Source organism: Rhinolophus sinicus, linkage group LG05 (genome assembly GCF_036562045.2).
Source record: "Rhinolophus sinicus isolate RSC01 linkage group LG05, ASM3656204v1, whole genome shotgun sequence".
Taxonomy (NCBI): Eukaryota; Metazoa; Chordata; class Mammalia; order Chiroptera; family Rhinolophidae; genus Rhinolophus; species Rhinolophus sinicus.
The window spans coordinates 139,757,570-139,784,432 of record NC_133755.1 but is presented as its reverse complement, the minus strand read 5'-3'; the positions used below and the strand labels follow the sequence as shown (position 1 = coordinate 139,784,432).

At 34.8% G+C, this 26,863-nt stretch overlaps 1 protein-coding gene across 4 annotated transcripts in view; it reads left to right on the top strand.

The window, feature by feature from the left end:
- Positions 1-26,863, top strand: part of CDK19 (cyclin dependent kinase 19) — a 130,561-nt gene that overhangs the window by 28,721 nt on the left and 74,977 nt on the right. For 2 of the 4 annotated variants that reach the window (XM_074333445.1, XM_019735006.2), the window contains exon 2: positions 17,259-17,334. The exons of 1 other annotated variant lie outside the window; for it this stretch is intronic. In XM_074333445.1, coding sequence (XP_074189546.1) covers positions 17,259-17,334 — 76 coding nt within the window. Of the gene's footprint in view, positions 1-1,539; positions 1,602-17,258; positions 17,335-26,863 lie in introns of all 4 variants that reach the window. One more of the 4 variants, XM_019735007.2, reaches the window with a different exon arrangement.

Sequence of the window (26,863 nt, the reverse complement as noted above, 5' to 3'; positions counted from 1 at the left end):
TATACGAGTAGTTACTATGTGTCTCAGATCTTAGAATGTCACAAGCACCACCTTAGAGGACGGTGCAGTCTGCAAGGTTGTTTTGGGAGTTAAGAGAAGATACATCTGAGGCAGATAGTGCTGGCAAATTGCTAAATTAATAATATGATAAAACCATCTCTTGGGGACTGTGACCTTCTGGCTGTCATTTAGCCCTAACAACTAGTCTAGGCCCTTTCGGTTAGCTCCGCCTTTTTTTTTGCTTTGCTTCTTCTGCTTTGCTTCCTACCCCCACAGCTCCCCACATTCCGTAGCTTGGCAGTCCATATTCCCTCCATTTTTTGGTTAACAACATTTATTAAGTTGTTGATTAATTTAAGCCAAATACACTGATTTAAATTTTTGCAAAATATAACATTCTGTGATTTTTAATAACCTTATTTTATTTAATTTTCAATATAAATCTGAGAGATGGTGAATGAGTCCTCACTGAACAACTCTGGTTGTACTGAGATTAAGAGACCTGCCTGATGTCACAAAGCGTGTAAATGATTTAGCTGGAATGTGAATTCAAGCCACCTGACTTCAGGGCCAGTGTTTTGTAATACTGTTTCTTTCTTGACATGCCATCATGTTTTAAGACAATGCTGTGTTCCTTCTTTCTTTCTTAATTATTTGATGATGTTTTTAAGAATTTCTAAATATTACATAAAGATAACCTGTCCTCTTTTAAATTTAATAGCTAGTAAAATTTATCTGACTTCTTTTCTTACATACCAGCTGCATTTTGTACTTTTTTATTCCTATCATCAGAAAGGAATGAGATGAAATCTGAGATCTAAATATTTTACCTGATTAAATCCTTGATTTTTTTATATGAATGTTTTCTGAAAAGTTTTTCATGTTTCATGCTTATATTTAATAATATCAGAACAAGGTAGATTTCCCCCATACTGCGTAGCATATGTAGTACCTTACTCATTTCAAATTACTGTCAGACTTAAATTAAATCTTGGCATTGGAATATCTTTACAGTTCTACTTTTCCCCTTTTTTCCTCTGCGTTTGTCCTCTTCCAGGTCTGTTTTTAATTGTTTTTCTCTTACATTCCCAACACTCTCTGGTCCTAAGAAAGAGTGTACCTTGAGCTGTAGGTACCTTTCATTTTGTGACCTATGTTTCTCGACTTAGTTTATTTTACATTTCTTATATCTGTATTGGTTCTGTCACATAATTTTAAAATTTAAATTACTTTCAGCATATATGAATTCATACTTTGTTGCTCTTTTCGTATTTCTCATAGTATAAATCACTTCTATTGGTGAGAATATAAATTAGTTAAGGCTCAGCTTTTGTTTTTTTCCATATAATTAGCTGCATAATATATAATGAACTCTGAATGTTAACAATATGTTACTGATTTGCTCATTGTCAAATCTAAAATCTGATTTCCTTGGCAGATATGTAGACTTGTGATAGGCATTTGGCAATTTATGTTTTGGGCAGTGTAACTTTAAATCTACATAAACTTCTCTGCCTTTTGCCTCTGCTGTGTTCATAGATTCCAGGAGGGCTTCGTGTATGGACCTCAAGCGTTGGAGGTAGCAGACTTTTCAGCAGAAGGTAAAGCAGAGTGTTGCCTTCTGGTGTCATTGTGTGTGTGTGCTGGGGTGGGTATGTGACAGGTGAGAACTTTTCACAGATGTCATCATAAAATAATTTAAAATGATGCATTAAGTTCACTTTCACAAAATTTAAAACCAAATTAATACTTGTATAATTTTATTCAATATTACTAAATTCTATTAAAAAAGAAAACTTTAGATAAAACTAAAGACTCTAAATTTTACTTTCTGCTGTTAACTAAAGAGTAAGAGTGATTAATAACCGAGAGTATTAGTGAAATGTGTAGTATATACTATCTGACTTTCTCAGAAGTGACTTCATTGTGATTTCCTCCTGGGAAGTTGTCCAAGTCATTATTCCTATATTGTATTCTTCCCTGCTGCTCCTTTCACTGAAAGATTGCTTCACAATAGAGAGACAGCTTAGTCCGTGACTCATGACTGGAGGATAGACATTCTTGCTATAGGTCCTGCGTGCCAAAAATGTTACTTTCCAATATGCTAATTACCTCTCCAGAACTTGTTAATATGCTCTTCTCTCAAGTTAGTTCTTGTTTCATTGGAGAAACAAACACATCCCACATACTTGTAAAGTATGTTTTGTAGAAACCCTAGTGAGTTACTGCTTAAGAAAATGATGTGACATAGCTTTCCTGGGTAATGCTTTGTTTTTTTTAAACAGCAGAAATATTTTGCTATTTATTTGCTAAATATTATAGATACTACTTTCTGTGCTTCAGATAATACTTGAATAGAGGTTTTTTTTTTTTAAAGCTCTGTAGCAGCTAACAATGTTGTACTCTTAGACATAAAATTAATAATGTAGCTCGTTTTTAGATTCTGAGTGGGAATTAGAGAAATGTTTTCTTACGTCTTCTGGAAATTATATTTGTTTTGATATGAAGTAAGTGGCTGCACAGTACAACTTACATTCAAGATATACACCTTATGTGAAGTTAGGGAAGTACATGTTTATTAAATTTCTACTGTGCTCAACACAGAATCACTCCATTTCACAATCAACCCTTCGTCACTGTTTCTTTCCCCTTGTATTCATACTAGAAGCTGCTTTTCTTAACTAGAGGAAATATTGTAGATGAGTTTTGCAGGCTGTTTGTTGAGGTTAGTTACAATTTTACCTCTTAAACTATTTCTCCTTTCTTTTACTCTTTTCAGTGGCCATTTCAAGGATATTTACCAACAATAAGTTGGAAGTAATTTCTTGAAGGACTTTCATACTTCATTTTCAGGCTAGCTGGGTGTTTTACCACTGTTGAATTATGCAGTCTTATATTTGTTTAGCTAATGTGACTGGTGTATTTTGTTACCAATTGAGAATCTCAGTAGAGAATCCTAATCGCTAATATAAGCGATGTAAACCACTGTTCACATCAAGGTAAGAAAACTCTTCTCCCCAGGTCCTCATCCCCCAACTTCTATGAGAAAGATGTGATGAAATGGATGGTTACATAAAGATATATTTTTAAATAATTGATTTTATATTTTAGAGCAGTGTTAGGTATATAGAAAAATTGATTGGAAAGTACAGAGAGTTCCCATGTACCCCCCTAACTGCCTTTCCCCACCCTCTACCCTCATCCCCCTAAGATTAACAGCTTGCTTTAGTGTGGTACATTTGCTACAGTTGATGAGGTAATATTGTTATGTTATTATGAACTAAGAGTCATAGTTTACCTTAAGGTTCACTCTTTGTGTTGTATAGTCTGTGGGATTTACAAATGTGCAATGACATGAATCCACCATTACAATATCATACAGGATAGTTCTATTGCCCTAAAGACACCCTGTGACCTGGATCTCCTTCTGAGCCCCTGGCAACCCGAGATCTTTTTCTGTCTCTATAACGTACCTTTTCCAGAATATCATAGTTGTGCTCATATACTATGCAGACTTTTCAGATTAGCTTCTTTCACTTAATAATAAGCATGTAAGGCTCCTCCATGCCTTTTGAAGGCTTGATAGCTCATTTCTTTTTAGCGCTGAATAGCATTCCATTGTCTAGAGGTACCACAGTTTCCTGTTTATCCATTCACCTACTAAAGTATATCTTGGTTGCTTCCAAGTTTTAGCAATTATGAATAAAGCTGCTATAAACATTCATTTGCAGATATTTGTGTGGACATGTTTTCAATTTATTTGGGTAAATACCAAGGAGTTCAGTTCAGCAATCGAATGGTAAGAGTATGTTCAGTTTTGTAAGAAACTGCTAAACTGTCTTCCAAAGCGACTATACTGTTTTGCATTCCCACCAGCAATGAATGGGCTTTCGTATTGCTCCATCCTTACCAGCATTCGGTGTTGTCAGTGTTCTGGCTTTTAGCTGTTCCAGTAGGTGTGTAGTGGTATCTCATTGTTTAATTTGCAACCCTCTAATGACATTGATAGTGAATATTTTTTCATATGCTTATCATCTGCATATCTTTGATGAGATGTCTGTTCAGATCTTTTGCCCATTTTTAAGTTGGGTCATTTCTTATTGCTGAGTTTTAACAATATTAAATTGTGTGTTTTGGATACCAGTCTTTAACAGACATATGTTTTGCAAATATTTTCTCCCAGTCGGTGGCTTGTCTTTTTAGTCTCTTAAAAGTATCTTTGCAGAACATAAGTTTTTAATTTTAGTCAAATCCAACTTACCAATTTTTTTAATGGATTGTCTTTTAATATTGTTTCTAAAAGTCATCTCTAAACTCAAGATCATCTAGATTTTCTCCTATGTTATCCTCTAGGATTTTCATAGTTTTATGTTTTACGTTTAGATGTGTTCCATTTTGAGTTAATTTTTATGGAAGGTCTATGTCTAGCTTACTTTTTCCCCCTCCTTCTTCCGCCTCCCCTCTCCCCTACTCAGTTCACGCCGTTGTTTCTCAGTCTAGTTGTGTAGGATACAGCTGCCTGGCCTATGCTGGTATTATGAGTCTTGCACTCCCCCCAGCTGAGGCAGTCGGTCACCAGTTGTCGGCCGCTCACAGTGGCTCAGGGCGGCTCACTGCAGCCCAGCTCGAGGGAGAGCTGTTGTTCACAGTCTTAGCTATAGAGGGCACAGCTCACTAGCCCATGTGGGAATCGAACCGGCGACCTTGGTGTTAGGAGCCAGGTGCTCCAACCACCGGAGCCACCAGGCCAGCCCTAACTTACTTTTTATTTTGCATGTGGATGTCCATTTGTTCCAGCACCATTTGTTGAAACACTATTTTTTTCACCAATGCTCTTCTTCTTTGTCAAAGAGCAGTTGATTGTATTTACGGGGGGTATATTTCTGCATTCTCTATTCTGTTCCATTGATCTATTTGCCTATACTTTTGCCAGAACTACCCTGTTTTGATTACTGTAGCTTTACAGTAAGTCTTGAAGTAAGGTAATGTCAGTTTTCTGCCTTTTTCTTCTCCTGCAATATTATGTCGACTCTTCTGGGTCTTTAGCTTTTTCATATAAATATGAGAGTCAGTTTGTCAATGTCCACAAAAATAATTGGCTGGGATTTTGATTGCGATTGTGTTGAATCTGTGGCTCAAATTGGGAAGAACTGACATCTTCACAATATTGGGTCTTCTTAGCCATGTACATGGAATATTGCTTCTTTTATTTAGATTTTTGTTTATTTTTTCCCTCAGTTTTATAGTTTTCCTTGTATAGATTTTTTACATGTTTTATTAGAGTTATACCTAAATATTTTATTTTACTTTTTGGTGCTAATGTAAATATTACTGTGTTTTAAATTTCCCATTCCAACTTTTCATTGCAGGGATATAAGAAAGCAGTTGACTTTTGTATGTTAACCTTATATCCTGCAACCTTGTTATAATTGTTTTTTTGTTTCAGGAGTTTTTTTGTTGTTGTTGATTATTTGGAATTTTCTCCAAAGACAATCACATCATCTGTGAACAGTGTTATTTCTTCCATCTCAACCTGTATACTTTTTATTTCCTTTTCTTATTTTATTATCTAGGACTTCCAGTATGATATTGAATAGGAGTGGAGACAGCAGACATTCTTGCCTTGTTCCCGATCTTGGCGGGAAATCCTATAGTTTCTCTTCATGAAGTAGGATCATTTCAATAGATTATCCTAATCAGCAGTATCAAAGATGTAAAGTCCTGTGCATATCAGGTCAGGGAAGGACTCCTTCTCCTTCCTGCCAGTCAGTTCTCCTCACCTAAACTGTGAGAAAGACAGGATTAAATTGATGGTTATAAAAGTATATTTAATGATGGGATTCAGGCAGTTTTTCATATAGTACCTTATATTTAGTAACTGTGCACATGACTTGTGAGCTTCTGTAGGGGAAAGACTATATACTTCAGTACATTATTGCATCCCTTGTAGTGTCCAATATGCATTACAATAGGCATAACTATTTGTTGAATAAAAAACTTAATTGTAGACTGTTACTGTCAACTTCCATCTTAAAAAGGCAGATAACCAATAATATCAGTTCTCTAAACAATTAATCAATTCACCCAATGTCTGATTGTTAGTTGCAAGGTATAGTGATGGCCACAAAGATATCATTACATACATGATAGTGATATCTCCTCTCAGGAAATTTATTATCCATATAGGAAATGTTAATTTCAAATCTCATGTTCCTTTTTTGCTGATAGGTATTTGCCAAAAACTTATATTCCTCTGTCCTTTTCTAAGTGTTCTAATTCACAGACTTTTATCATAGTTTCTTAAGAAAAATGTACAATTTTGGTGGAGGAACTGACACTTATTGAGCCTAAAGTGGGTATTGGATACTGTGTTAGGTACTTTATGTATGTGATCTCATTTATCATCAAAACAATCGTGCTGGGTTAGTATTATTATTTCCAATTTACAGCTGCAAACACTGGTAACATGAGGGTATAAGTAACTTAATTAGCTGTGTGACTTAGTATAATAGGTATATGATTCCAAACCCCTTACTCATTAAATCACACACTACGGAAAAGTTACCATGCAAAGTGGTATATGATGTCATGTGTATAGTACAGAGATGTGCTTGGTGAATACAGAGAAGAGAGCTTTGACCTCAGTCTGGAGTGTTCACAAAATTTCTGGAAAGCTTGACCTTGTCTGATGGATAAGAAAGAAGGAAATGATGGATAGGAATGAGGGGAAAGAGATCAGGGAGATCAGTCAGTATGGAAAAGACTGAGGGTCAATAACAGCAAGATTTTGTGATTTGACAGTATAATATAAAACGATAATAAAAAATTCCACTGTAGTAGTAAAATGCAATACAACAGATTTTGTCTTTTAAGCAAGAACTCCATTTTTGCCTTAAAATAATTTTGACGGTATTTGCTTATTAGATGTTGAGTATGAGAGAGCAGATCACAGAATCATTATGTAACTTCCACATTAACAATCTCAAACTAGCTATGGGATCTAGAGTGAGTTACTTAGCCTCTCTGCTTTCAGCGGCCAAATCTGTACGATGGGGGTGGGAAAAGTACCTGTGCCCAGCATGTTTTGAGTATTAAGAGAGTTAATAGAGTTGAGGCTCTTAGAACAGTGCCTGCCTTGTACCAAGTACTATATAAATGTAGGTCTTAAAACTCTCATTATAAATATGATAACGGATAGTATTATTTTTTATGTTTTAAAGATGATTCAATGATAAAAGAAAAAAATATTATTTTTTCCCTGTAAGTTGTGAGTTGATTGGCTCGTTATTATGGGTATTTATCTTTGCTTTTGGATGGGAAGCAACTTTGTTTTCCTAAATTGATGTTTTTCAACTTTTTAGTTAATAGAATTTGATTTTACATTGACATTCCTATGAAATGGTTCACTTGACAACATTAGGTTTACTTGAAATTGAAATTTTTTTCCACTTCTTTTTTTCCCCAAAGATTTTATTGGGGAAGGGGAACAGGACTTTATTGGGGAACAGTGTGTATTTCCGGGACTTTTTCCAAGTCAAGTTGTTGTCCTTTCAATCTTAGTTGCGGAGCGCGCAGCTCGCTGGCCCATGTGGGACTCGAACTGGCAGCCCCGTTGCCCAGAGCTCATGGTCTAACCAACTGAGCCACCCGTCCGCCCCTACTTGAATTTTCATCAGACTAATTCAGGCCAACCTATATGGAAACTTTTAAAAGAAAATGAATTCTTACTAGCTAATAACTGACTTTTTATTTTATGATTTATGCTCCATGTTGATTAAAGTTTTAAGTAAAGTCCTTTAAAGGAATTCACTTTTTTCTTTCAAGTGTATTTCAGAGATTGTGGATTGTAATGGTTCAAATGGTTTGGGTTCTAGTAAGAATACCTATTGTAGTATTAGGAAATAGACTCTTTGAAAAGGAAAACTCTGTTTAGACTCCTTGAAAGGGAAAACTGTTTCTCTCTCTATTCACAACTCCACTTACACCTGACGCTTCCCAGAACACTTCTGTTACCAGATGTGTGGGTTTTCCCCATACTGACCAGCTACGTATCCTCCAGTTTAACTCAATTTTGACATCAGCTAGTTGGACTTGATGAAGACTCCACAGGCTAACGGCTCAGTCCCATAAGATTGCCCCCCACCTCCACGTTAGACGCCAGTCACAGGTGGTGGGCCCCAAGTTAGTTACTTCCAACTTTTGTCTGACTTGGCTTCAAATCAGAGGTTTCCATGACCCCTTCCTTCGGTTCCGTCATTTGTTAGAATGGCTCACAGAACTCAGGAAGACAGTTTACACACTAGGTTACTGGTTTATTACAAAGGATATATTAAAGAATACAAATGAACAGTCAGATGAAGAATACATAAGACTAGGTCTATGTCCAGAAGGGTCCCGAGCACAAGAGCTTCTGTCCCCATGGAATTTTGGAGTGCATCACCCTCCAGGCAAATGGATGTGTTTTGGTTCACCCACCTAATAGCTCTCTGAACTCTATACTTTAGGGATTTTTATGGTGATTTTATTATGTAGGCATGATTGATTAAATTGTTGATCGTTGGTGATTAATTCAACCTCCATTCCCCTCTTGGGGGTGGGAGTGGTGCGTGGGTTGTTTCCCTTTTCTAGGGAGTTTCCAAAACTTAGGTGTGGTTGAAAGGGGCTTCTGAATAAAAGAGCTATTTTTTCATTTTTATCCTTTTGGAGCTATTCCAGGAACAAAACTTAAATATTATATAAAAAATGCTCTTACCACTTAGGAAATTAGAGGAGTTTTAGGAGCTGTGAGCTGGAGGAAGACCAAAATATATATATTTCTTATAATATATATCACACTCTCTATTATCACAGTAGTTCAGATCAGCTAGGAAAAACATGCAAAACCTACATTTTTTATCAAAAGATGATTCCTTAGTGATCTAGGTTTGGCAGAACCTTTGGTAGTATGGTGAAAAACTTAGGTATATTTAAATTTTATTAAGTTTTAAGTGTTGATTTTGACATCTTGACTATTAATTTCTGTTTTGAGTAATTTTTTTCATTGATACGATTTGAGATGATTCATGAACACTGAAATTGGAAAATGTACCTAAAGGAGCAGGTTGTTGATCTAGTTCTATCTAATCTGACAGGATGGATTTGAGAATGACAAAATATTTGTATTTTTCTTCTTCTGTCCTAGAAAGAGATAGGTACTTTCTGTTTAATTTTTAGATATGATTACTTTTCCAGTACAAATATTGGTGTTTGATTATTGTTCACACTTTATTTTCTAGAATATTTTATTTTTATGGCGTATATTGGGGAACAGTGTGTTTCTCCAGGGGCCCATCAGCTCCAAGTTGTTGTCCTTCAATCTAGTTGTGGAGGGTGCAGCTCAGCTCCAAGTCCAGTCGCCGTTTTCAATCTTTAGTTGCAGGAGGCGCAGCCCACCATCCCATATGGGAACTGAACCAGCAACTTTGTCGAGAGCTCGCGCTCTTAACCAACTGAGGCATTCGGCCGCCCTTCCAGAAGCTCAGCGGCAGCTCATTGTCTTCAGTCTAGTTGTGGAGGGCGCAGCTCACTGGCCCATGTGGGAATCGAACCGGCAGCCCTGTTATTCAGAGCTTGCGCTCTAACCAACTGAGCCATCCATCCCCCCAAAAAATACATATTTTTAAAAGAAGGTTTTCCAGGTTTTGTTATGCTGAAATTTTTTTTTAAGTTGATCAAGACTAATAAACAAATTTTTTTCACTACAACAAATGCTTAGTTTTTACTATTTGCAAGGTACTTTGTTAGTTCCTGAAGAATACATAGAAATGAATAAGGTAGTCTCCTTACTCATTTGGGAAAAACAGGCCTCAATTATAAGGACTTGCACTAATAAAATAGAGTATGTACATTTCCTGAGAGAGTTTTGAACGAAGTGCTTGCCCTACTAGTCATGTGTTTGCAAAACATCAGCAGCTGTCAAATACGAGGTGTGATTCAAAAATATGGTGAATGTTTAAATTACAAATTTATTACAGTAAAAAACACATTGCCATTAACCCCCTTCAAAATACTTCCCCTCGATTTGAACACACTTACCCCATCGTTCTTGGAACTTTCTGAAGCAGTTCTGAAAGTCCTCTTTCGTGAATGTCTTTAGTTTTGCTGTTGTGGCTGCCTCGATGTCCTGAATCATTTTGACTTTGGGGAAGAGCCAGAAGTTGCACAGTGCCAGATCTGGTGAAGAAGGTGAATGAGGACACACTGTAATGTTTTTATTTGACAGAAGTTACCGTACCAGAAGTGATGTGTGACACGGAGCGCTGTCATGATGGAGGATGATTTATAGTACATTAAAACACACCTCCTCTCAACCATAACTCACTCCCGACTGACTGCATGGAACACGTTGAAACTTGTCACATACTGTTCCACCTGCCACTTCCAATATTGAAGATTCCTGCCTTTCTGTTGGATGGCACTTGGCAGCAGCATTTACTGTATTTTGTGATCACAACAGAAAGGCTTCGTCTCACACATCGCTTCAGGTACAGCAATTTCTGTCAGATAAAAACATTACGGTGTGTCCTCATCCACCCTATTCACCGGCACCGTGCGACTTCTGGCTTTTCCCCAAAGTCTACATGACCAAGAAAGGTAAATATTTTGAATTGATTCGGCACGTTGAGGCAGCCACGACAGCGCAACTAAAGACAGTCTCGAAAGAGGACTTCAGAAAGTGGCAAGAATGATGGGATACATTTGTTCGAAGTGAGGGGGAATGTTTTGAGGAGGATTAATGGCAACATATCTTTTACTGTAATGTTATTTTTGATTTAAACATTCACCGTATTTTTTTATCATACCTCATCTATTTGGTCACAATAGATAAGCCTATCTCTGGAATGCTTCTTGAATACATTCTCTCCATTCTTAGTATATTTACTCTAATTTTGGTCTTTAGCAACTCTTCCTAAAACTTTTACCTTTGACTTTAAATCCTCTGATCCATCCTGCATACTGTCTGCTTATTGAGAATACCAGTTTGATCGTGTGTTTCTCTTGCTTGAAACTTCTAAAGGCTGCCAATTTTACAGGAAAAATGCCAACTTTTTAGCATACCATACAAGACTATGCTAATTCCATCTTCTTTACTCTTTTCATGTGTTGCTTAATGTCTTCTGTTCTAGCTATACTCATTTGTCTTCTGCTGATTTCTTGAATATAGCGTGGATTTTAATCTTCAGACTTTGTCCATGCATTTCTGGTGTCCGTAAGGCCCTGACTCCTTTTGTTTGCTTTGTGAAAGCCTTCTCATCTCTCAAGGTCCATTTGGATGTTCCCTTTGAAAATTCTTTTTACCTGATAGCCCTTGTATCTAGCCCCTCTACCCGAACCAAATCTTTCTTTATTTAATGTACTTTGCACATATATCTGCTGTCGTGCTTATCAGCTTATGTCCCTTGCTTGTGTATCTCTCTGTGTATCGGTTCACAAGGGAAAGGATTGTCTTGTTCTTCCCACTCTGTCTAGAGACCAGCACAGTGCCTGGCACACAGTACATGCTTAGTAAAACATTTCTGAAAGGAATGTCTGGCATTACTTGCTATATTACCTTTTGTAGCAAGTAAGTCTGACTTGAGAGTCATGAATTCTCAAAGGAAGATAATGTTTTATATTAAAACTTTGGTTTACACTCAATGTTTGCTAATAATTACTTTCTGTGTAATGTAGTCCTTAGTTATTTACATTTTAAACTTAACACTTTTCATGCCTGAAGTCGTAAGCCATGACAGCAGATATATTTGTTCTAATTAAAATCACTTCTGAGCAATAAGAATTTGACATAATAGGAGTTTCTGAAATTTTGTCATTTTAGAGCCTTTAAAATAGTAAATGTTTATCTGACTTAGAATTCTGAATGAAGGAAATAGTATAATCCAAGTTCTCACTTCTCACACTTAACAGTAACCTCCTAATTGTTTTTCACACTTCTAATTTCTGTCCTTCCTAATAAGAATAATCTTCCTACATAACTTTAGTTGCCTTTAGAATAAAATCTATATTTCCTGGTCTCCATTTATTTACATCATCATTTCTTTGGTTAATGGTCTTTTCATTCACACGATTAGACAAAGTGAAAACTTCATCCATCTTCAGAGTCTTCCTTTCCTTGACTTACAGAATCAAAGGAATTACTAAATTTTGTCAGTTCTGACTCAGAAATGTCTTTTGAACCTATGTCTGTTCTATGCCACTATTCTAATCTAGTCTGTCATCTTTTCCCATCTGGACTTTTGACACAACCTACCAAATGTTTGCTCTGCCACCACAGTTACATTTCTGAGCAAAGATCTGTTAGTGTACCTTCTCTGTTCTAAAAACCTTTCGTTCCACACCATTTACATAATGAGATACAAGCTTCTTTGCTGCGCTCACACAGTCCCTTTCCTTTTCTTTTCTAACCTCATTTCTTGCCCCTGCCATCATGCCATGCCCCCAGTTTCCAGCTATACTGAACATACTAGCGATTTCTTGAATATGCTTCTGCCTGGATATGCTTCTGCTTCTGTCAGAATACACTTCTGCTATACTTCTGCCTGGAATTCTCTATCCCCATCATCTGTGCTGTGCCTGAGAAACTCCTCTCTTAAAGGCACTACTCTTGTAGTTACCTTTCTTAAAGCTTTGAAAGAAATACTAGTCTCGTTGTCTCTGTGCCTGTGACGCGTACTTCTTAGATGCAGAAGAAGTCATATCAGAGTTATTTGTTTATATTTCCTGCTCACCCAGAATCTTTTTCTGGCTGAATTGCGACTCCGTGATATCTAGGGTATCACAGATATCTAGGGTCAGTTTCTAATTTTGTTCATCCTCAGAGTTTGGCATAGTTTTGGGCATATAATATTTATTCAGTAGTTGTTTGTTGGTTGATGTAAAATAAAATAGTAAGTTTCTTTTGTTTTCCTTAGAAACATAAATGGATTTTAACCCTACTAATTTGAAGACTAAAAATTTTCCCTTAGCCTTGCTTGAGCTTGAATGTCTGCCTTTTTTTCTTAAAAGATGTTTCTAAATTTTTGTCTGCCATGAGTCCTTGGGACCAAAGATGGCCCAGGGATGAACTGCACACCTAGTAGTAGTATTGATAGGAGCCAAAAAGCCTTGGGCCTACTTAGTTATGATGATACGAAATGGGGTTCTGGCCAGCCCTTAACTCTAGTTGTGCGTACAGGCTGCTTCACCTTGCTGGAGGCTGGTCACCAAGTTTAGACTGACAGGTAGGCATTGAAAGGTATACATCTATCTTTTTCTTTAAGCCAGTTCCTAATCCATTCAAGACATGTTCCTACATACTGACCTTGTTTCTTTAGGCTTGAGCAGCTCTTCCCTGAATTACATTTAAATGCTACCACTGAGTCTGGTTAAAGCTTTTATTTTAAGGCAATGATTTCTATAGTTTGCACAACTATGTGCTTCTTATTTTTTCTATTATCTATAGAATTGCTTGCATCAGGAGTTTTCTAGAACATAGTGTCTCAGATGGAAAAAGTAATAGGATCACAGTCTCTGCCAAACTAATTTTTCTATTTTGTTGTTACATAATGTTCCTGTCGAACAGTTGCTTTCTTTGTGACTGCTGAAATTGAAGCCTGCATGGTTTTCACACGCATTACTAACGTATAGGAGAAATGTCATTAAATTAAACAAATTCTAAATTAAAAATATCCATGTTTATATTACACATTTATATATTTTTAATTCTCCTGGATTTATTTAGTAAACTCCTTTGATTATTTTCAGTATGCAGTTGCTCTAACCATAGTATCTAATATGCACTAAAATTTAGAGAGCAGCTTATCTGAAGGCTTTGAAATTCCTTTGTCTTTATTACAGTAAATAATATACTACTTTTATTTAGAAATAATAGTAATTTAGAAACAAAATAGTTTTAAGAAAGAACTAAGCTGCTTGTAAAAGCCAGGTTATCAGAGTAGCGTAGGCCAGGTTCACTGGCTTTTCAGCCTTGTTACGTGAAAAAGCAGATTATACTTTTATGATACTTAATATTAGGTATACCCGAGACATGTAAGCTGTGGGGCATGCACTGTCCCCACCTTTTGGAGGAACTCCTGGAGAGGGGCACTCACATGGGTTGAGAGCAATAAAGCTTCCCTGCCCCACGTGCTAGTCATTGAAATATTTGTGGGCATTGTGGGAAAGGACCATCTTTAGTTTCATAACTAAGGTATTGGCATCTGACCGAAGATTCGCATTGACATAGTACGGTGGTGAAAGTGAGCCCCATATGCCTGCTGGTATGCTGCCACTTCTTCATATGGTAAACCTCAGAGGTGCCACATCATCGCTTACATCTGATGTTAATATGCAAGAGAAATGGTAATGATATATGCGCTTTCTTTCAGTCTTCAATGTAAAAGCTGCAAATAAATTTGAAGTTTGCATATCTTGGAGTATTTTATTAATTTAGGAGATGGAAGTTATATTTAAACTTATTAAGTGAAATAATTACTGGGTTTGTTCCTAGATCCCACCCATATAATTCAGAGTAAGAAGTCTATGCGTCAGTCTATTCTGCCCAAGCTTTCAAATTCCTTTGACAGCCTGGATATGAAATTCAGAAGTCATTAATGTGATGTGTTAATTTTGTACTTTTTGACTTACTGCAAATATCTTATAGTTTCCATAGCAACGATAACCTATCCAGATTGTGTAATATTCTTTACAGTATTAAAAATAAAACTATGCAATTACATGAGCGTCTGGAGCAGTTCATTTAGGGGAACTGGGGCTTGAAATTTATTTCTGTTTAAAAATTATGGTTTCCTATGAAAATTTTTTCAGAAAGCTACTACAAGTTTAATAATTTATTAAGTTTATTCTGCAATAGATACCTGGTAGTTAATTTAATTATTAAATCATGAAATTTACACTGTAAGCACTGTTAAGCATCTCAGGCACAAGTGCTCTCACACATATACACATATATTTAAGGTGGCGGGAGACATCTGGTTTTAATTACAGTCAGCCACCTGCTGTTTTGTACTTCTTTAGTGGCTTCTGGGTAGTCTGAAAAAAGTCTAGTTTTATGTTTGGAGGAAACAGAAAAAGGAAAAAAAATGATCACTTAAACTTTCCCTGTTTTTGACTTTGCTCCTGAAAACATGCCTAAGATACCACTTTGACAATACTAAAGATTGTTATAGTAGTTGACAATTTTCATAATGTCAAATCATTTTGGATTCTTTTCTATTTCCCTCTAATTCTAATTCAAAAGACAATATAATATTAACACTAAAGCTAGTTAATGTAACTTCCTACATTTTAACACAACTGTTTTTTATTTTTTATATTACTTTCCATATATGTCTAGATATATGTATATTTTATATGGTATAATTTGTGTGTTTTCTCAGTAGTATATGGCAAACATTTTCCATGTTTCTAATGGCCTTCATGATTATCGTTTTATTAACTGCATAACAGACCATCTTGTTGATATGTCTGGTGTATTTTCTCTTTACCAAAATGCCACTTTATTACCTTGAATGCCATGTATTGGAAGAGACATGGATGTAGTTTTCAAACTGATTGTGGGGGAAAGTAACCCTAACTCAGTTACTTGCTCAAAGCATACGTGATTGTTAGAATCTTCAAAAGGCACTTTAAATGTTTTAAAATACATATTATGAATAACCTGATAACCTCTTAAACTGCTTTATCTGCTAGTAAACACAGAATGGGGAAAATGAGCAATAGGTAAGTAGGACAGGTGTGGCAGTACTTAGGTACTACCATTCCACGAAACCATTGTGACATGGTGATACCTGCTGAGGCTCTAATACGGTGGACTGTATTTTGCCGTGTATAATGCGCTCCCGTGTATAATGCACACCCACATTTTTGGCCCAACCTTTCAGGGAAAAATTCTTTTGCTTTAACTTTTTAATTCAAATTTTTATTTGTTTACATTTAAGTACTTGTTTTTTGTGTTATAAAGAAATTTTAGCATTTATTTTTTAGCGTATCATGGTACAAGAAATTTTATGTAACAAATAATTACAAAACACAAGAACAGACACAAGGTACAAAAAGTTTTATATACCGGTAACAAATTTATGATAGTTACACATCATAGAAGGCCAAGAACTCGTTGTTGCAAGTTCACCGTAAGTTCAACAAAACCGATGATCGGATGATCGTATTCCCTGGTATTATTTTTCAGATGGATATTGTTATTGATTTCTAGAGTTACACTTTTAACTCATAAGCATAAATAAAGGAATTAAAAACATTTATATGGATACAGAATTATGCGCATCCTTATTTTTCCCTCACAAATTTGGGCAAAAATGCTCATTATGTATGGCAAAATACAGTGATCAAAAGACAAAATTTGGAGGGCATGGATTATACTCCTCTTAACAGAACAACCCATGGTATGAACCCATTTGTGACATTTAGCTGGGATCTTGCTGTGGCTGCTTCTGGAGTCAGTACCCTGAGGATACTTACTATGTGGCACTCATCTGATACTCTTAATGTTTTTATGGACTGTATTACCATTATTGAAATGCTGTCTTCCCTTGGTTAAGCACCCTGGTAATTACTGTAGATTCCCAGAATTCTTAATCCTACCTCCATTGTTTGGACATTTCACTGTAACTACTGGGTTTTTCTTAGAGTTCTTGTGAATGAGGTGTTGGCTGAAGTTTTGAAGTCTTTCCAAGGCTTTTGGTTGAGGTCTTGGGACTTTTGAATGTCTGTCCTTTATCCTAGGTGAGTAATAGGGTATCCCAGTCCGTCAACATTTTTCCATAGATCCTCCCTCCTATTTAGTGGTTCTTACACTATGAAATTACTTTAAATGAATATAGGAGTTTACATCTGCCATTTATTTTTGTGGTTAATGTTTATAACAAAATGCTTTCGTAGACTCCAGATAATTAAGACAGGAGTAGAATTATCTTGCAATATGCTTGAGTTTATGTTTGTTTAGTTTTGAAACTAGTGCTGTGTTGAGTATCCTGTTCTGTTTCAGTTTTGAAATTTGTCTGTCTGGTATTTTCATTGTGACATGAATTTTGTTTGGTATTTCATATTTCTGTAGTTGAAATATCAGAAATAATAAGCAGTGCATGCATAGTGACAGTAGTATTTACATATCACTGCAAGACTAGTGCATTTTCATTGTTTTTGTAGTTATAATTTTCAATCAAAATAATGTGTACAAAAAATAATTTTTTTTTGTTCATATGCAGAAAAGATGAAAAAGAATATGCATTGAAGCAAATTGAAGGAACAGGAATATCCATGTCAGCTTGTAGAGAGATTGCAGTAAGTGGATATAAATATTTATTTTGTTATTGATATTGGATGATGATTGATATTAATATAAAATAGTGTCATTAATGTATACAATGCATGGTTATTTCAAAGACGTTAATAAATGATAGTTTATATAAAATGAGAAAAGCTGCATAAACTTGTTAATTATTTGAAAGTCATCTTTGAACATTCTCTTAATATTTAGGGTTTATAATCTTAGGAATACTGAACTAAGTGAGGATTTAATTTAAATTATGATTCAATGTAAATAATTTCATTAATATATTTTTCTGTAATTTTAGGACTGATGTGTCTTTATAGAGAAAGGGATGATACTATTAGATATTATGCATATTAAAATTTTTTTCAGAAATAAATGTTCTAGTGCTAAATTTTACTAGTTGCTAGAAAAATAAGACCATCATAATAATAGGATAATTCCTTAAAGAAATACAGTTTCTTTTTTTTCTTTATAGGACATACATATACATTTAAGTAATGATTGTCCATAAGAATGCCTAACATTTACTGAGTATTTACTAGGTACCAGGCTTACTAAGTACTTTCAGGTATTAATTTAATTTTCACAGCAATTATATGAAATGAGTACTTTTAATATCCCCATTTTATAGATCAAAACCATAATTATGGATTAGAAAGCTTACTATTATATTGCCTTATTTTGTTCTTCAGTGTCTTGTTTAATCCTTCAGTTTCTTATAGGGGCTTTATCATAATATCACATGTAATAGGGAATTCTGTCTCTCATTTGGTAACTATTACATACATTGCCCATAGTTCCATGTTTCTGTGTGACTCACTTGGAAGCACGCCATCATCACTGTTAGTAATAAAAAGTGTGGTGCAAAGAAAACATGAGGCAGGAAATCTGTAGACCTGAGTGTCTGTCTGTCTTAGTAGCTAAATTAACCACGAGTCCTAGTTTCCTTATTTGTGAAATAAGGGAACTATGAGGTCCTTTCTCACCATAAAGTTTTTGATTTCAGAATGGGAGCTTCTTACTAGACTGTGCACACTTTGAGGGGCAGGGACCTTATCTTTTAGTGCCTGGCACATAGCGTGTGCCCTGTGAATATTTGTTGAATAGGTAAAGAAACAGAACAAAACAAATTCTATTAGGAGTCTGTGAGCCTAAGTTTACTTTAGAATATAAATATATTGCTTTAAATGTTCAATTTGGGAGTGTTCTATTAATTGCAAAGTGGTGTTACAAATATCCTACCAGAATATGCATTTAGTACACGATTTTTACTCCCTAAAATTCTTAAACATTATTATCTCAATCAATATGAGTACCATTGGTGTGCATTTTTGCTGTTTTAGAGTACGACAATTTAGTATAGCATTAATTCACCATCCATAGTTGGGTAGTTAGGTGATTTTTAAAGTATATGAATATTAGGAAAAGAAAACCCTATTGTGAACTTTGTTATTGAAATAGAGACTAATATATGCCGAGGAATCCATGGGTTTCCCTTTCTCCACATCCTCTCCAGCATTTATCTCTTATCTTTTTGATGATAGTCATTGTAAAAGGTGTGAGATGGTATCTCACTGTGGTTCTGTTTTACCTTTCCTTGATGATTAGTGATGTTGAGCACCTTTTCATGTACCTGTTGGCTAGTTGTATGTCTTCTTTGGAAAATGTCTATTCAATTCCTCTTCTCAGTTTTAATTGGATTTTTTTCTATTAAATTGAATGAGTTCCGATATATTTTGGATATTAAACCTTATCAGATATATGGTTTGCAAATATTTTCTCTGATTATGTAGTTGACTTTTCATTTTGTTGATTGTTTTGTTATTGTGTAGAAGCTAGAAAAGCTTAACTTTTAAAGTCATTCACAGCCTTCATATTTTTATTGAGAGTTTGCCTAATAGAACTTTACATAGTATGCAGAGTTTCTAGATTGAGTAGTAGTTTCTCACTACCTGAATGACTTAGCCACAGCGTGATAGAGATTGGACACAAATTTCGATGGCTGTTATAGAAGCATAGTGCCTAAGTGCTTATATCCTTGTACATTATAAGCTCATCAGCACAGTTTTATAATTATTCTTTATGCAATATCTTTTAGATCATATCGAAAAAAAAGTTACAAACAAAAATACATTTATGCTCTCTTTTTCATTTGCTATTGTTGTGGTTGCCTTTAGCAGTGCTCTTTATTTTTTGTGTATGTTGAATTACTGTTTATAGTCCTTTTATTTTAACTGAAGATCTCTATTCTCTTAAAAGTACAAAAATGATCAATTTCCTATTCCTGCTCTAATTAGATTAGATTTAATTGGCTATTCTTTATTCTTAGTGTTGCTTATTTTTCGCTTGAATAATATTGAAGCAAAATTACACTATAGTGACATAATTCAGAATAAGGACTAAAAATAAATCTGATAATGGCATGCAAAGGGCTAAGCTCAGAGTCTGAAATAATGCACAGTAAATGGTTGTTTTTATTCTGATTGATAATAACTTTTTCCTATTTCAACTTCAATGAAAGAATATATAATTTTTTGTTGAAATTGTTTCACTGTGTTTAAAGTAAATTATTTTTAAGAATCTATACATTTAATTTAAGAGTAAGGTAGATGAGAGTAAACGGGATCAAATATATGGTGATGAAAGAACTGACTCTGGGTGGTGAACACACAATGAGCTATATAGATGATGTATTACAGAATTGTACCCTTGAAACCCATGTAACTTTACTAACCATTGTTACCCCGATAAACTTTAAAAAAATAATTTTTAAATTATCTTATAGAAGATACTAAATTATAAAATTCAACATAATCTTGGTTATTCTTATTGTAAGTTCAAAATAAGATATTGATGTAGAAAAACGAAGTATTTATTTAAAAAAAATATCCCCTTGGTTTCAGATTGTAAAATGAGAGAGAATATGGACTTTGGATTCAGATAGACTTGGGGTTGTATCTGGACTTCTCCATTATTTCTATAATGGAGTTGAAACAGGATCCATTTTCTAGGTAGCTATAGAAATGAAGCTGTTGTAAAGGGGTGTCAGGACATACCTTGATTTGCTTCTAGGGCTGGCATTCCCAAGGAAGTAGGCCATACAGCAGCCCACTGGTTGCCCAGATTCTCAGAATCCCTGAGCTTCTTAACTTCCTAATGTTCCAGATCATTCTCAGCCCTACCCTATAACCAGTATATCAATCAAATAAATCTCATGAAATGTTTTGACGAAGCACTTCTCTTTTCAAATATGTTCAAGTTCTTAGGGAGGAATTGCCCATGAGAGCAGAAAGTCTGACCCTTGCATATATTTTAGTGGCACATACTGCATCTAAGCTCTTAGGTTAAAATATAGCTAATTTCTACTTTTATTTCTGGTTCATCCTTCAGACTACTTATTTTGATTTATTTGGATTTGGAATTAAACATTTTTCTCCGTCTATGTACTCTCTTTTTTTCTTTTTTTGCCTAATAAAGTTATTAATCATATAAACCAACTATCAATACATCTGGTTCCTGTGAACCTTAGTTTCTAAATGTCTAAAGTGGAATTAATAGTACCTAATATCACAGAATTGCAGTAACAATAAATTATAGTATGTAAGCCTTTTGTCTCATAATCAATTCTCAATTAAGGTTAACTTTCCTCCTTTCTCTTAAGTTGAATTCATTAATGTGATGGAGGGTAAGTTGTGGGTGGCCATAGCTTACATCAGTAATAATAAACGGGGGGCCAGTACATACTGTTCTAAAAAATTCAGTTAATTTGTTGTGGTCTTTGAATGCTAAATTATATTTAAAATATACTATAGTAGCAGACACAATTGTGCCCTCCCCCACCCCCCCAATATATCAGTCATTTAACAGATATTGATCACCATTCTTTGTAACACAGTGTTGCTTGCTGAGAGAATACAGAGCAGCATTTTCAGGAAGGCGGAAGTCTTTTTAAGTCAGTTATTTGAAATGTGAAATGCCTTTTCCCTCAGGAAACGTTGATATAAATGATGCCCAGGTTACCAGTCTACCCAACCAAAGCCTATGCAGCCTATAGGTAACTGAGTCATGGTACTCTAGTACTAAAGAAACTGAAGACTACTTATAACGTTGTTTCCATGGAGAAACACATTCAGAATTAAAATCTTACGTGCGGGGATATATCTTACCTCTTTCATAGTTTTCTAAATGGCAACAGGCCCTTTAGGACCAGGTCATTGGCCTGGGATCTGAGGCATTGGAAACTAAAGTAGGGATTGGGGGAGATTAGTCATAGTGTCAGAGGTTAGGGGGTGTTATGGCAATCAGAGGCAGGAGTAGAAATTGTATTATGTAAGCAGTGAGGATTGGGAGCTAGGTCTTTGCCTGGGAGGAAAAGAGGAGGGAGGGGATAATGAGGGAGGTAAGGCAGGCTGGGGACCTGGGAGGCCGCTGGTAGGGTTTCAGGAGTAACCAGGAAAATGAGAAATGGAGGCACTTAGCCAGGCAATGGCTGGCTCAAGTCAGCAGAAAGAGCCTAGTGGATAGGGTAATCTAAAGTGACAGGGATCCGAAACGGGAAGCACACAATTAGGGATTTGGTGCTATAACACATTAAAGCAAAGAATCGAGCACAATTGGACTAAGGGGGATAGTTACTTCAAATACCAGTGGATTATCATATTGACACAGCTACACATCTTTTTCTTATATCAGTGACATGAGCTGTGCACATTTTAAATAGAGGTCTTTGGCTTAATTAACAAGCAAAAAAACCAATCGAACAGTGCAAAGTCAAGATGAAGTAGAACTTTAACAGATACAAACTAGAGTTAATGTACTTGCGTTTCGAAAGAATGAAATTATTGTTCAAAACATAATTCTGTTTTATAATTATTTTATATAATTCTCAGTATATAATAAGAATGATATAAACTGATAAGACAAATATTGGTTTATAAGCTTCTTCGCATACTCAGCAGCTCAGTAGTTTTCAAAGTTGGAATAGACTATTTTTCTTAAAAAAAATGTTTTAATTAATTGGAAATGCTACATTTTGTAGGTTTTAGTGATGTGATTAGATAATGTAGCATTCAAATAGTTGAAAGTAAATTACCATTAGAAACAAAATGATTGCCAAAGGATTGAATTTGCCCAAGATAATAATGCTAGGTATTGTTGATAGTAAAATAATATCAGAAAAGAAAAACATATTTGAAACCCTTATTTGCAGAGTAGTAACTGAAGTTTGGATATAACCTATTTTGTCACCTTTTTTCTCTATAAGTAAGTTCCACTTTAGAAAAGCTTTTTTTTTTCCTTTTGGTTTGTCTACCTTTCTAATAAGTTTGCCATACCACTTTATATTTTAAAAATAATCTGGTTAATAAGCCTAACTTTATTTGTGGTTTTGGTCTTTGGGTGTTGCGGGTGTGGTTAGTCTTTCTGAAAGAGAATTCTTAAAATTATGTATTTTTAATCCAATGGAAAAACAGGCCAAAGAGTTAAATAAGAACTTTATTTAAAAAGTGAAACAGATGGTGAATAAATAAAAAAGATGCTCAATTATATTAATGATCATAGAAATACAAAATACCACCACAGTAAGATATATATTTTTGCCCAGCAAATTGGTGACAGTATCAAGTATTTGCAAGGATATAGAATACTGGAACTGTCATGTAGTGCTAGTGGAATTATAAATTATATTACAACACTGAGGGAAACAGTTTATTTAGTAAAGTTAAGAATTACAGACCTTATTACCCAATAAGTTTACTCCTAAATATAGGTGCTGTATATTCTCTCAACCCCAATTGACCTAATTCCCCTTTTATAACAATTATTTTATTGTTCCCTTTACTACCCTGAATTGAAATTCATAGGTGATATAACCTATTTACATGCATAATTTAAAAATCACTATAACCCCTTTATTATAAAAAATAGAAAGTAATTTATAATGAAATAACATTTAAATATATAAGAATCAGGCATTTTAATTATAATATCTAAATGCTAATCAGTCATAGATGCATACCTAATTGTGGAACATGTAATTGAGTTGACACTCTGTGTGTTGTTTTGGGTAGCATTGAATTACCATAATTTTTGGGTTCAGCTAAATCTACACTGTGCTATATGTGATTTAATTAACTTGTGGGCTTCACAACTCATTAGGAGATTCTGAAAAGAAATTCTAATTGTTCCTCGAATTCTTACCTTGAATTCAAAACGTGTGTGAAGCTTATTAGTATGCTAAGTAATATTTTTAATCCCATCATTTGATTTTTCATTTCACTTCTTTTTCTCCTATTGTTTGTCCTATTTCTTGTTCCCCTTTTTATTTCTTACTTGTGTCTTATGTGTTTTCTGTCTTTTTTCCCACCATTTGCCCAAAGTAGGTCTGTTCCACGATTGTAGCTGTTTGTGATTCCACAAAAACTGTTTGTACTTATTTTATCTGTTTTTCTTATTCTTATCTGGAACTGTTTTCCTGTCTAGTTATGTATGGTATGTAGATTCATACTCAGAATTTTCCCAGAAGCATAAAGAAATCATTTATCACATAAACAATTGCTCAATTGTTATTCATTAGTAATTTACAATGCTCTGTTTTCCTCTTGTCCAAAAATGAACAGTCCAGTTAGTGGGCTTAATGGAATTGAGATTCCCATTGTTGCAGGGTTTTTTTGTTGTTCATATATTAGCATTTTAAAAGTATTTTTAGTATAGGTTCATTTTTTGCCTTCATAAAATTTAGGTCAGGGATTGTGTCTGATATATTCACCCTTGAATCCTTGGAATCTGTCTAGTACAATGCTTGGAACAAAGTGGGCTCTTAATAAATGTAATAATTTATTTGAATTTGTTATTTTAACCGTATTAACAACAACTAAAGACTTTGGTGTTCTGATAAAGTTTTCTCAGTAGTACTTTAGGCAAATTATATTTAAAATAAAAAATTAAACTTTGTGGACTATTTTCATTATTTAAAATTCTGGATTCATTCTGATTCTCCTTCCCATAACTATGTATGATTTAATGAATAAGTGGTGGGAATAATAAGTTGATTTTTCATGAAATATTTGAGTATCTGTTATAATCCAGGCATTGTGCTAACTGCTGAGGATACAGTAGTGAGCAAAAAATTTCCCATTCCCTTAAGAAATATATTGTTTTGGAGGAGACAGATAAGAAAACACCAATTTTGACACGATGTAATCAATGCCATCACAATGTTAAGCAGAATGCTGGATGATAATCTAGCCCATACTTGGGAGTCTGAGAGGGCTCCTTGGGGGTTTTGTGGTCGTGGAAGTCTGAAAGACAGACGGGAGCTGGCTGGGTGAAGGAGAAGGAAGTGGGAAAAGGCATTTGGCCTGAGAAAACAACGTGTAGGAAGGCCCAGAAGTTTTATGAATAACTGGAAGAGTGTACTGTTTTAATTCCCTTCAAGCCTACCAAGTTAATGAGTTATTACAATAGCAGCACGTAAATTTCTGTTGTGTTAAGCAACTGAAATTTTGGGGTTTGTGTACTGCAGCAGCTAGTGTTACCCTCATTAATGTGTGAATAATAGAGGTACTGTCCAGAGTTGAAACAAAAAATTGGTGTTAAGAATAATTTTAAAAGTAAACAATAGATGAAGTAAAAATGATCATCTGAGTAAAGAAGATGGAGAGGGAAGATGGAGATGGGGGTGTAAATCAGCTAGTTTCATCTATTATAACAGAAAATCAATAATGTTTAAAGTTCAAAGTGAAGAATAGTGATATAAACACTTCGAGATAGGAAATAATCAAACCAAAGAACCAAAACCACAAAAGTTATAAGTAGTTGTACGTAGGGAAAGGGAGGGATGGATTACAGGTTTGTTTGATTATAATCCCTTTGATATTACTTTTTTTTATTATAAATATATTACTTTGACTAAAAATTAGACGACATGAGAAAATACTGTACATCCACTAGGAGGTCTAAATTAAGACTGATCATCCCATTGTAGGTGAGGATATGGAGGGGATGGACGCACAAAAGGTACCAAAGCCACTTTGGTAAAAAATTTGGACAGTTTCTAATGAATTTATACATATACCAATTGTATGACCCAGAAATTCCATTTCTAGGTATATATATCCAAGAAGAATCACTGTATGTGACCACAGAAAACTTGTGAAGAACATTCTTATCAACTTTATTCATAATCTCCTTAAACAGGAAACAATCCAAATGTCCACCAATAGGGGAATGGATAAATAATTTATGGTGTATCTGTAGCAAAGGTTACTATTCAACTCTAAAAAAGAAAACTGAACAGTAACATGGATGAATCTCAGAAACGATGAGTAAGAGGCCAGACTCAGAAGAATACATGTGGGTTTGTTCTCATTTATATGAAATTCAAGAATGACAGAAATATCTATTGTGGTAGAAATCAGAATAGTGGTTGCCAGGAGTTGGGGGAAGGGTTGAGTGGAAAGGGGCACATGTGAACTTGATTGAGTGATAGAAATGTTCTATATCTTGATCTGGTTGATAGTTACATAGGTGGTATGTTTGTCAAAATTCATGCTGATCACTTAAGACTTGCTCATTTTACTGTATGTAAATCATACCTCAATAAGGTACTAGTAGTATAAAAAATACAAAATAAAGACTAGAGAGCTTGGTGCATTAAAGGAATGAAAGAAGTCTAAAATGGTTGGGTTAAGAGGAAGAGTTGGGGATAGAAATGTTGAAGTGTTAGACTGGGGCCATCTTGAATGACTTCGTAAATTACTAAGGATTATCCTAAAATCATCAGGATAATTTAAGGTTTTTAAGAGAAAGAAAACAAAGTTTGAATTTTAAAACTATCTTTGCCTTCTGAGTGGATTGAAGAGGGGTAAGAATGGATAAAGGAAGACCTGGTAAGAAGCTTTTGCTGACACCAAAATAAAAGATGATAGCGGTTTGTATTAGAGCATAACAGAGAGGTTGGAAGAAGCAGACATTCAGTGATGGAAAAAGAGAGAAGACAAAGTTGACCACAATGTTTCTCTTGATCAACTAGGTGGCTGATGGCACAATTTACTGAGCAAGAGGGCAGAGGTAGGCAGGAGTAGGGGGTAGGTGAAGATGGTGACCTGAATTTCACAGATTCGATTGATTATTTTGGGGAAAGATACAGAAGATTATATAATAGTAATCATGATAATTAGAAATACAGCAATACTGCAAAATTTCAAGGAATTATTACAATCTAGATTATATATTCCTTTCTGCTCAAGCTATTAATTATTCCTTCTCTTTTCTGTTTATGAAGATATGGTTTCCATTCATAGTCTATATAAAATGCAACTACTGAACATTAGATAGTTTATACAGGAAAGAGAAAGTTGGGTGGTTTTATCAAAGAGAATGATTTTTAATGTAACTCTCTATCTTTAATTGTAATAGCCAATCACTAGTATTGAAACCAGCCAATCATATAGTACAGAGATAACCAATTAGACACTTTCGTAGGCGAGACTGCAAAGGGCCCAGTGCTGTTAATCTTATTTTCTGAAAATTGAGATA